The 12,246-nt window shown below is 43.0% G+C and overlaps 1 protein-coding gene across 1 annotated transcript; it reads left to right on the top strand.

Annotated features, from left to right (window-relative positions):
• The first annotated feature begins 7,582 nt into the window (after positions 1 to 7,582).
• Positions 7,583 to 8,533, top strand: LOC135553338 (uncharacterized). The gene has a single exon (XM_064985492.1). The coding sequence runs from the start codon at positions 7,583 to 7,585 to the stop codon at positions 8,531 to 8,533; it is 951 nt and encodes a 316-aa protein (XP_064841564.1).
• The last annotated feature ends 3,713 nt before the right edge of the window (positions 8,534 to 12,246 follow it).

The raw sequence follows: 12,246 nt of genomic DNA, 5'->3' as shown, positions 1-12,246 counted from the left end.
GAATATGAAAATATACTTATTCATGTCACTAATGGAATGCTACGGTTTAGAGGGTCTAGACCAGAGGTTAAGGGTTATAGGAGGAAGGTATATAGTGTGTGCAACTATGCTTGGAAGGTGTTGCATGCAGGGAACACGATCGCATGTGACACTACTGATAAGGGGAGAAACCACTGAAGGCTCATATCACTTAGTTCCCTGCTTAGCAGTAATGATGCAATGTTTAGAGATAAGGAGGAGACTCCACTCAAAGTGGGGTATGAATACCACCACGTGGGAAGCCATGTCAGTCTGAATTACAGCTGTATCGACCCTTTGGGAAGAATTAAACCTGGTTCAGCTTCTCTAGTGTCCGTGAGTTATTTACTCAAGATTAGAACCTTACAAAATTAATACACTAAATGTAGACCATCATTTAGTCAAACTCATAATTCATGCTATTAAGTATTTCTTAAAGATGAAACATGATCTTTATGGAGTTCTCTTCCTGGAAACATCATCATTCTTCTTCTCACAGTCCCTTTTTGGTGGGAGATAAATATCTCAGCCCCCATATCTACATCCCAAATAGCACCCTATTCCCTATAGTGCTAGTGCACTACTTTTGACCATTGCCAATGCGGATCTGGTCAAATGTAGTGCACTATGTAGGGAATAGGATGCTATTTGAGATGTAGCCTCAGTGTGTTCCTTACCTCTGACAAGCTGTTCATCACAACGCTAGGTGTCAGCATTAAATCATTTCAGCGGTTATGACAGGAACATACTGCCTTGGATCAAGACTACTTGTTGAGCAAGAGAGAGAAAAAGAGAGCGAGAAAGAGAGTGAGAGAAAGGGGGGGGCTGAAAAGAAGGGGTATAAATTCATACAGGTTTGTGAAATCACTGTGATTCCGTGACACTCCTTGTTAGAGGCCTCATCCAATTTGCTTCAGCTTTTAGACGTTTTCGGAAAGGAGAGAAAATGGCATCAAGTTTCCACCAGATAATTATCCAGCAAACAGATGAAATGTATTTGTCCACATGGGGAAGTAATGGACAATAGAAAGTGTACTGCAGGTTAACGCAGGTTTTAGGCTACCTTCCCACATACTTCTTATAGGCTGTGATAGCCCTGGATTAAATTTAACAACCATTATTACTAAGCACAGGCGAATAAAGCACTCTTGACTGCTCCTTAACAGAAATACCATACACCCCCACTTTGTCAGCAGTTTGGAATTAATCGGCCCCCACTCGACACGATGATAGGAATAATCTCTAAGAGCGAGACTGACAGTTCATTTCAAAATCAATATTTACAATTTACTTCTTTCAAAGTTCATTCTGGGAGAGGGCTCCATATTATCCTCCTCCCAAATAAGCTGATCATATCTCCGCCGGCCCTGGAATGAGTTTCCTCCCCAAAATGTGGATTTTTTTTCCCTCTCTCTCTCCCTCTCTCCGAAATCAATGTCTGCGTCTGTGCGATTTAATCTGGCCTCTGATGACAGTAAATCTTTATCTCTTTATGGGCGAAGCAGCAGTGGATTCGCTGACACCATTTCCCATCAGAACAAAGCAGGCAGGCCTGTGTGGACTCTGGGAGATACATGAGCTACTAATGTGGCTGGACATGTTTCAACAGGGTCATTAATCAGACGAGGTGACAGCCAACCCTTTCCCATTTGCAGCCCAGAAGCCTGCCTGCACCACCACCACCACCACCTCTCCACATGCTGTAGACGGGGACGGGCAGCGAGTCTAGGACAGTTGGATAGAGGAAAGAAGATGAGTCTTCTATGCAGGATTCTTTTCACCTTTGTGACAATCATACAGTGTAGATACTGCATTATTTATGTACTTTACTCCTGTCATTAATGGTTTATCAGTAGTTTAATTTACAGTACCAGTCAAAGGTTTGGACAAACCTACTCGTTCAAGGGTTTTTATTTATTTTGACAATTTTCTACATTGTAGAATACTAGTGAAGACACCAAAACTATGAAGTAACACAAATGGAATCATGTACTAACCAAAAAAGTGTTAAACAAATCTAAATATATTTTAAATTTGAGATTCTTCAAAGCAGCCAACCTTTGCCTTGATGACAGCTTTGCACACTCTTAGCATTCTCTCAACCAGGTTCATAAAGTAGTCAACTGGAATACATTTCATTTAATAGGTGTACCTTGTTAAAAGTTAATTTGTGGAATTTCTTTCCGTCTTAATGCCTTTGAGCCAATCAGTTGTGTCGTGACAACGTAGGGGTGGTAAACAGAAGATAGCCATAATTTGTAAAAGTCCATATTATGGCAAGATATCAAATAAGCAAAGAGAAACAACAGTCCATTATAACTTTAAGACAAGAAGGTCAGTCAATCAGGAACGTTTCAACAACTTTGAATGTTTCTTCAAGTGCAGTCACAAAAACCATGAAGCGCTATGATGAAACTGGCTTTCATGAGGATCGCCACAGGAAAGGAAGAGCCAGAGTTACCTCTGCTGCAGAAGACAAGTTCATTAGAGTTACCAGCCTCAGACATTGCAGCCCACATGCTTCACAGAGTTCAAGTAAAAGACACATCTCTACATGAACTGTTCAGAGGTGACTACGTAAATGAGGCCTTCATAGTCGAATTGCTGTAAAGAAACCCCTACTAAAGAACACCAATAGGAAGAAGAGACTTGCTTGGGCCAAGAAACATGAGCAATGGACATTAGACGGGTGAAAATCTGTCCATTGGTCTGATGAGTCCAAATTGGAGATTTTTGGTGTCAACTGCTTTGTCTTTGTGAGATGTATTTCCCACTGTAAAGCATGGAGGAGGAGGTGGTATGGTGTGGGTGTGCTTTGCTTGTGACACTGTCTGTGATTTATTTAGAATTCAAGGCACACTTAACCAGCATGGCTAACACAGCATTCTGCAGCGATATGCAATCCCATCTGGTTTGCGCTAGGTGGGACTATAATTTGTTTTTCAACAGGACAATGACCCAACCCACCTCCAGGCGTAGAAGGCCTAAAAGGCCAGGATCCCTGCATCACCTCCTCACTGTTGATGTTGAGACTGGTGTTTTTTGTGTGCTATTAAATGAAGCTGCCAGTTGAGGACTTGTGAGGCGTCTGTTTCTCAAACTAGACACTCTAATGTACTTGTCCTCTTGCTCAGTTGTGCACCGGGGCCTCCCACTTCTTTTTCTATTCTGGTTAGAGCCAGTTTACGCTGTTCTGTGAAGTGAGTATTACACAGTGTTGTACGAGAATTTCGCCGAACAAGAATGAACTGACGAGTTTCAGAAGAAAGTTATTTGTTTCTGGCCATTTTGAGCCTGTAATCAAACTCTCAAATGCTGATGCTTCAGATACTCAACTATTCAAAAGAAGGCCAGTTTTACTGCTTGTTTAATTATCTTAACAGATTTCAGCTGCCCTAAAAAATGATGAACTTTGATTAGCTAACGCAACGTGCCATTGGACCGCAGGAACGATGGATGCTGATAATGGGCCTTTGTACACCTATGTAGATATTCCTTAAAAAATCTGCCATTTCCTGCTACGATTGTCATTTACAATATTAACATTGTTGGAACTGTCACGTTCTGACCTTTATTTCCTTTGTTTTGTATTTATTTAGTATGTTCAGGGCGTGAGTTGGGTGGGCAGTCTATGTTCGATTTTCTATGATTTGGGATTTCTATGTTTCGGCCTAGTATGGTCCTCAATCAGAGGCAGGTGTCATTAGTTGTCTCTGATTGAGAATCATACTTAGGTAGCCTGGGTTGCACTGTTTGTTTGTGGGTGATTGCTATGTTGATGGCTTGTTTCAGCGCAGCTCGCATTAGCTTCACGGTTGTTATTTTGTTTACTGTTTTTTGTATAGTGTTTCTGTGTTCAGTTCTTTCTTTAATTAAAACATTCAACATGAACACATATCACGCCGCATTTTGGTCCTCCGATCCTTCTCGCCTCTCCTCTTCAGGTGAAGAGGAGGACGACCGTGACAGGAACTGTATTTCTGATCAATTTGATGATATTTTAATGGACAAAAACTGTGCTTTTCTTTAAAAAAAAAAGAACATTTCTAAGTGGCCCCAAACTTTGGAAGTAGTGTATTTGTGTTCTCTATAAAGATTATAAAAATATAATAAAAATACCATTAGGTAGCTAGCTTGCTAGTTGCACACTTAGAAAAACAGGTTCCAAAAGGGTTCTTCAGCTGTCCCCATAGGATAACCCTTTTTTGGTTCCAGGCAGAACCCTTTTTGATTCCAAGTAGAACCCTTTTGGGTTTCTGTAGAAAGGGTTCTACATAAAACCCAAAAGGGTTCTTCTATGGGGACAACCAAAGAACCATTTAAGGTTCTAAATAGCACCTTTTTTTCTAAAAGTGTAGGTCAGGGGTCCCCAAGTGGTTGCCCCGCAGGCGGTTTTATTTGCCGCCCAAAGTTTTCTGAGCAAAAAAAATATTATTAAAAGACTGTAAAAACATCAGGAAATGTTTCCAAGTATTCACACACATAATAGAGAGACAAGTGATCATATACAAATGTTGCAAGGTTTGAAATGATTGTGTTTTAGTCAAATATTACATCTGTTTGGGCTTCTTACAGTCGATTTGCAGTCTACAAATTATTTGTAATTATAAACTGGGTGGATTGAGTCCTGAATGCTGATTGGTTGACAGCTTTGAAAACTCCAGCAAATTATGTCATGGCTTAAGAAACTTCTGATAGGCTAATTTACATAGTTTGAGTCAATTGGAGGTGTACCTGTGGATGTATTTCAAGGCCTACCTTTAAACTCAATGGCTCTTTGCTTGACATCATGAGAAAATCAAAAGAAATCAGCCAAGACCTCAGAAAACAAATTGTAGGCCTAAACAAGTCTGTTTCATCCTTGGGAGCAATGCCTGAAGGTACCATGTTCATCTGTACAAACAATACTACACAAGTATAAACACCATGGGACCACGCAGCTGTCAGACCACTCAGGAAGGAGACGCGTTCTGTCTCCTAGAGATGAACGTACTTTGGTGTGAAAAGTGCAAATTAATCCCAGAACAACAGCAAAGGACCTTGTGAAGATGCTGGAGGAAACAGGTACAAAAGTATCTCCACAGTAAAACAAGCCCTATATCAACATAACCTGAAAGGCCACTCAGCAAGGAAGAAACCACTGCTCCAAAACCGCCATAAAATAGCCAGACTACGGTTTGCAGCTGCACATGAGGACAAAGATCGTACTTTTTGGAGAAATGTCCTCTGGTCTGATGAAACAAAAATAGAACTGTTTGGCCATAATGACCATCATTATGTTTGGAGGAAAACGGGGGGCTTGCAAGCCGAAGAACACCATCCCAACCGTGAAGCATGGGGTGCTGGCAGTCCGACAGACAAATCTGGGTTTGGTGGATGCCAGGAGAACATTACCTGTCTGAATGCATAGTGCCAACTGTAAAGTTTGGTGGAGGAGGAATAATGGTCTGGGGCTATTTTTCGTGGTTCGGGCCCCTTAGTACCAGTGAAGTGAAATCTTAACACCACAGCATATATTTACATTCTTTACGATTCTGTGCTTCCAACTTTGTGGCAGTAGTTTGGGGAAAACCCTTTCCTGTTTTAGCATGACAATGCCCCTGTGCACAAAGCAAGGTCCATACAGAAATGGTTTGTCGAAATTGGTGTGAAAGAACTTCACTGGCCTGCACAGAGCCCTGAACTCCGACAAACACCTTTTAGGATGAAATTGGAATTGGAACTGGAATTGGATACTTCAGTTGTAACTGGTTCTGTTGTGCTGTTTACAGTTGATAAACAACTTGAGCCAAGTTCCAAGCTTCTACTTTCTTTAGCTTATAGGAAAAATCTAAATGTCTCCAGGGCTGCAGCATATGCTCATTGTGGAATTAAAGATTCTGCTCGTCTCCAGTCACGTAAAATTATTACTTTTAGAACCACAAATAGGATGATAGATTCATGCAGTGTTTTTAATTTAATCGAGATCTTTTCACCCCTACCTACTACCCTGTCCACGATGCTGTGTGAATCCACAACCCCAAATAAAATAAAATCAAATTTGATTGGTCACATACACATGGTTAGCAGAAAATATTGCAAGGGTAGCGAAATGCTTGTGCTTCTAGATCCGGCAGTGAAGCAATATCTAACAAGTAATATCTAACAATTCCACAACAAATACCTAATGCACACAAGTCTAAGTAAGGAATGGAATAAGAATATATAAATATAAATATAAGGACGAGCAATGTCAGAGCGGCAAGATGCAATAGATAGTATAGAATACAGTGTTTACATATGAGATGAGTAATGCAAGATATGTAAACATTATTAAAGTGGCATTATTAAAGTGGCCAATTATATCAAGTCTGTATGTTTGCAGCAGCCTCTCTGTATTGTTGATGGCTGTTTAACAGTCTGATGACCTTGAGATAGAAGCTGTTGTCAGTCTTTCAGTCCCAGCTGTGATGCACCTGTACTGACCTCACCATCTGGATGGTAGCAGGGTGAACAGGCAGTGACTCGGGTGGTTGTTGTCGTTGATTATCTTTTTGGCCTTCCTGTGACATCGGGTGCAGTTGGTATCATAGTTTGCTCCCGGTGATGCATTGTGCAGACCTCACTACCCTCTGGAGAGCCCTGCAGTTGCCATACCAGGCAGTAATACAGCCTGACAGGGTGCTCTCAATTGTGCATCTGTAAAAGTTTGTGAGGGTTTTAGGTGACAAGCCACATTTCTTCAGCCTCCTGAGGTTGAAGAGGCGCTGTTGCGCTTTCATCACCACACTGCCTGTGTGGGTGGACCATTTCAGTTTGCCAGTGATATGTACGCCGAGGAACTTAAAACTTTCCACCTTTTCCACTGTTGTCCAATCGATGTGGATAGGGGGGTGCTCCCTCTGCTGTTTCCTGAAGTCCACGATCATCTCCTTTGTTTTGTTGATGTTGAGTGTGAGGTTGTTTTCCTGACACCACACTCCGAGAGCCCTCACCTCCTCCCTGTAGGCTGTCTCTTTACTGTTGGTAATCAAGCCTACTGTTGTGTCGTCTGCAAACTTGATGATTGAGTTGGAGGCATGCATGGCCACGCAGTCATGGGAGAACAGGGAATACAGGAGAGGGCTGAGCACGCACCCTTGTGGAGCCCCATTGTTGAGTATCAGAGAAGTGTAGTGTATTGTAACAGTTGGATAAGATGAGAAAGGTTTGTTGAAACCTTCTGGCTACTTTGCCATGTAATGCTTACAAAACAAAAAATAGTTTTTAAAACTGCATATATAAGACGCTGGTCTGTCCTAGGAGTACAGGTAAATGGAATGCATGTTCTCTGCTCTCCACTTTGATTTAAATATTATTTTGGGTACAGCGGAAGGTCACTAGTTTTTTTTTCAAGCGTTCAGGGAGCGGTAAAAATATATTTGACTGAAGGGAGGAACATTGTCACGTCCTGACCTTAGAGAGCCGTTTTGTTTCTCTATTTTGTTAGGTCAGGGTGTGATGTGGGGTGGGCATTCTATGTGGTGGAGCGCACGGTGTCTCCAGTGCGCGTTCACAGCCCGGTGCGCTCCATCCCAGCCGGGCTATGGTGAGCATCCAGCCAGGTTGGAGGATGCCAGCTCAGGGCGCCTGGTCTCCAGTGCGTCTCTTCGACCCAGAATATCCTGCGCTGGCTCTGCGCACTGTGTCTCCGGTACGTCTGCACAGCCCAGTGCATCCTGTGCCAGCGCCCCGCCGCATTTGCAGGGCGAAGATAACCACCCAGCCCGGACGGGTTGTGCAGGCTCTAAGCTCTAGACCTCCAGTGCGCCTCCACGAACCAGTGTATCCGGTGCCTCAGCCAAGGACAAAGCCTCCTGTATGTCTCCCCAGCCGTGTGAGTCCTATGCCTGCGCCCAGAACTAAGCTTCCTGTATGGCTCCCCAGCCTGGCGAGTCCTGTGCCTGCTCCCAGAGCCAGGCCTCCTGTGTGTCTCTCCACTCCAGTGATTATCAATGGCACAAAGCCTCCAGTGATGATCCATGGCAAGAAGCCTCCAGTGATGATCCATGGCAAGAAGCCTCCAGTGATGATCCATGGCACGGAGCCTCCAGTGATGATCCATGGCACGAAGCCACCAGTGATGATGCCTTGCACAAAGCCTCCAGTGGTGATCCATGGCACGAAGCCTCCAGTGAAGAGTCATGGCACGAAGCCTCCAACGAAGGCCTCCAGTCTGGAGTCTCCAGAGACGGTCTCCAGTCCGGAGCCTCCAGAGACGGTCTCCAGTCCGGAGCCCCAGCGACATCCTTCAGTCCAGAGCAGCCAGCGACATCCTTCAGTCCGGAGCCCCCAGCGACGGCCTCCAGTCCAGAGCCCCCAGCGACGGCCTCCAGTCTGGGACCCGCAACGAGGGCACCCAGTCCGGGGCCCGCAGCGAGGGTGCCCAGTCCGGGGCCCACAGAGAGGGTCTCCACACCAGAGGCGCCACCAAAGTGGGGTGAGCCATAGGTGGAGCAGGGTCTATGTCCTGCACCAGAGCCGCCACCGCGGATAGACGCCCACCCGGACCCTCCCCTATAGGTTCAGGTTTTGCGAGGGGGGGGGGGTACTGTCATGCCCTGACCTTAGAGAGCCATTTTATTTCTCTATTTGGTTAGGTCAGGGTGTGATGTGGGTGGGCATTCTATGTTTTGTTTTTCTATCATTTTGTATTTCTAGGTTTTGGCCGGGTATGGTTCTCAATCAGGGACAGCTGTCTATCGTTGTCTCTGATTGGGAACCATACTTAGGTAGCCCTTTTCCCTCATTTCTTTGTGGGAAGTTAACTTTGTTTGTGGCACTAATGCCCTGTAAGCTTCACGGTTTTTTCGTTTGTTGTTTTGTTGGCGACATTTTGAAATAAAAAGGAAAATGTACGCTCACTGCACCTTGGTCTTCTTCCAGCAACCGCCGTGACAGACATTTATTTTAATTTCAGAGAGGTCAGATAATAGGTGTCCCTCATTATTAAAACATACAGTCCCTTATCAGTGAACTGTTGTCTAGAGAGCATGCACGAAAACCAGATTGAGTAACTTTGCCATTTATTTCAACAATTTGTGTGACAAAACCATTGATAGAGGGGAAAATGCAATGGATACACATTGAACTTTATTTTATTTTATTCAGTACATGAGAAATTTAGCGCAAAAGTGTATGTGCAATACGTCATAATGCACAGCCTTTTCTACACATCAAGTCCGTTTTGATGGGAACAAACCTAGTGTGAAAATGTACATATTTTATAACATTTGCATAGACATTTTATCAATTTAGCAAATGCTCTTATCCAGAGGGATTTACAGGAGCAATTAGGGTTAAGTGCCTAGGTCAATAGCACAGACGGATACATTGTTTTACCTAGTCGGCTTGGGGATTCGAAACTGCACCTTTCGGTTACTGGCCCAACACTCCGCTAGGCTACCTGTCGCTTGCATGAAAATATGTCACAAGTTGGATGGAAATCTAGCTACTTACATTTCTCTTGGAATCATATCAGTGATACTCAGTGGCGTAGGATTGAATGACCATATGATTTGCTTCAGAGGCAAAATAACATTACTTTTGTGGTTATTTACGGTTTTGAATTGGGCCTGACTTTCATAACTTTTTATGTCATATAAAATGTTAGAATAAGCAATAGAAATGCTGAAACAAGTTTTACAGCTAATATGGTCAACCATGTCTTTCAACGTGTACATTTACATATTCAGCTGAACCACTAAAGTTTTCTGAAGAGGGCAAAAAATTCTGCACTTTTGCCTGACAGCTAAGCCAACTAATGAGTCATGACCAGATGTAATTCTGGGCCCAGAAAAACTCAGGGTCCTATATATGACTACTAATTTACCATGGTGGTAAAGACTCTCCAGTTCCAAATATAATCATGTTTATGACTAATATTTCATTTTTGTATGCATAATATAGTAGGTTAGGACCACCTATGACATTTAAGTAACACCCTGTGCTCTTTCCTTCTCACTCTGTTTTAACAATGCTATTGCTTTGCCATTGGAATACGACTCCGACTGAATAAGTACATTTTTTGTTCTTTTTTTGTGTGGTTACACTCTTAAAAAAAAGGTTTTAAAAAAAAGGGTTCTTCGGCTGTCCCCATAGAAGAACCATTTTTGGTTCCAGGTCGAAACCATTTTGGTTTCAGGTAAAACCATTTTGGTTTCCATGTAGAACCCTATGGAAAGGGTTTTGAATTGGGAGCGTATATATTACACATACACTGAGTGCACAAAACATTAGAAACACCTGCCCTTTCCATGACGTAGACTGACCGGGTGAATCCAGGTAAAAGCCTTGATCCCTTATTGATGTCACTTGTTAAATCCACTTCAATCAGTGGAGATGAACGGGAGGACACTGGTAAAGAAGGATTTTTAAGCCTTGAGACATGGATTGTGTATGTGTGCCATTCAGAAGGTGAATGGGCAAGACAAAACATTTAAGTACCTTTGAACAGGGTATGGTAGTAGGTGCCAGGCGCACTGGTCTAGGTGTGTCAAGAACTGCACCGCTGCCAGAGTTTTTCATGCTCAACAGTTTCCCGTGTGTATCAAGAAAGGTCCACCACCCAAAGGACATCCAGACAATTTGACAACTGTGGGAAGCATTGGAGTCAACATGAGCCAGCATCCCTGTGGAACACTTAACTCCTTGTAGGGTCCATGCCGTGATGAATTGAGGCTGTTCTGAGGGCCAACTCAATATTAGGAAAGCATATTACAATGAGCATTGTTATAAAAACAGCCCTGTGGAGGTACAATCTTAGGACTGGTGGAGGAGGCATATCAAATGATTGTGTAAACGAGCCAAATATATTGTCTGATATTAAGCTATTGAGTAATAGCCATGGTGTAAAGGTACAGTCGCCATCAAAGTGTTTGAATAAATAATATGTTCAACAGCTGCTCAATAATGCTTGCTTTCCTGCTTATACTCTCTTTCAGAGGGTTTCTGAGGTTACAATCCAACCATTGCTACTGTCAGTCCTGATAAATACAGGTGAACAACACTAATATGTATTGTTTATGAGACACACTAAAGGATCACTATGAGGCTCTGCAATACATCTATGCTGATTGAGGTGTCTCGCTGATGCCACTCAATATGACCTGGATGACACGCTTGTCCCATGACCTTCTTCTATAAGGCCTTAATACGTGTTATATTGGTGTCCTAGCCCTACATGACCTTCCCACGTTTTAGGCAGCCTGTAGATGAGGACATGGGCATGGCCATAATCAATTGATACAGGCCAGGAATGGGGCTTTTGACTGTTTCCTGTGTCTTATAAAACATTGTCCGTCTGTGGTTATTGTCTGTTGGATCATTAGGATGTGACACATGGCACTCAAATAGAACAGTATTTATGTAGTACCTTTAAAGCATAGTTCTGTTGTACAGAGTGATCAATGACTTTGATGTAAAGGGTCGGCTTGGTTTCTGGAAAGAGCCCATTGTTTGGCTGTGAACTCTTAAGACCTCTGAACTCATCAGATCAGCTGTAAGACTTTAGCTTTTCCCACTGAGTGTCCTCAGATCCTTTTGGCTGGTTGAAACAATGCAAATGTCTCAACTCTAGAAAGCCAGCGATTCCATCAACACTTGGCAGAGGCCACTGCCCAGGCCCGAGCACAATGCGGCCATTTGTTTTTTGTCACAACAATGTCATGCTCTTTTGTTTCGACCCAGAAGCCAAATCATATATCGTGCTGCTGCTACAAGATGCTTTGATAAAAACCAATGCTGATAGAAGAAGAATAAACACGCTCCTAAACTCTTCTGACATGTGTAACATGCGATAGCATACTCATGATAACAGACAGAGGACAGTTATCTGTTATCAAGTTTACCATTTGAAATCCCAGTTTTCATTACAGACCGAACGGTCAGTCAAGACTTTGAATATCAAATTATACTGTTTCAGTGTATGATCTTGGAGAGACAACTTAATAATTTCCAACAACCAACCTGTTGCAATGGACGAGCCCTCAAATATGTCACAGTACCATTCGCAGCCTTGCTGATGTTATTTGTTTATGTAGTGATACAGTAAGTTCAAGAAGCAGTATAACTGCTGTTGTGATAAGAGGCCTACCAAACAACCTCCTGTATTGTCTATCCCCAGCCACATGTGATGAAACAGAGGAGATTTGTCTCCCTGACTGGTGGGCTCCTAAGGCACATTGGCAACACAATGCCTTGTTAAGTAGT

Source organism: Oncorhynchus masou, chromosome 13 (assembly GCF_036934945.1).
Source record: "Oncorhynchus masou masou isolate Uvic2021 chromosome 13, UVic_Omas_1.1, whole genome shotgun sequence".
Classification (NCBI taxonomy): Eukaryota; Metazoa; Chordata; class Actinopteri; order Salmoniformes; family Salmonidae; genus Oncorhynchus; species Oncorhynchus masou.
Note: the sequence above shows the minus strand (reverse complement) of the source record. Positions and strands in the feature narration are given on the sequence as shown.

Coding starts and splice junctions, on each gene's coding strand:
- LOC135553338 (XM_064985492.1), top strand. CDS start 7,583: ATGGTGAGCATCCAGCCAGGTTGGAGGATGCCAGCTCAGGGCGCCTGG.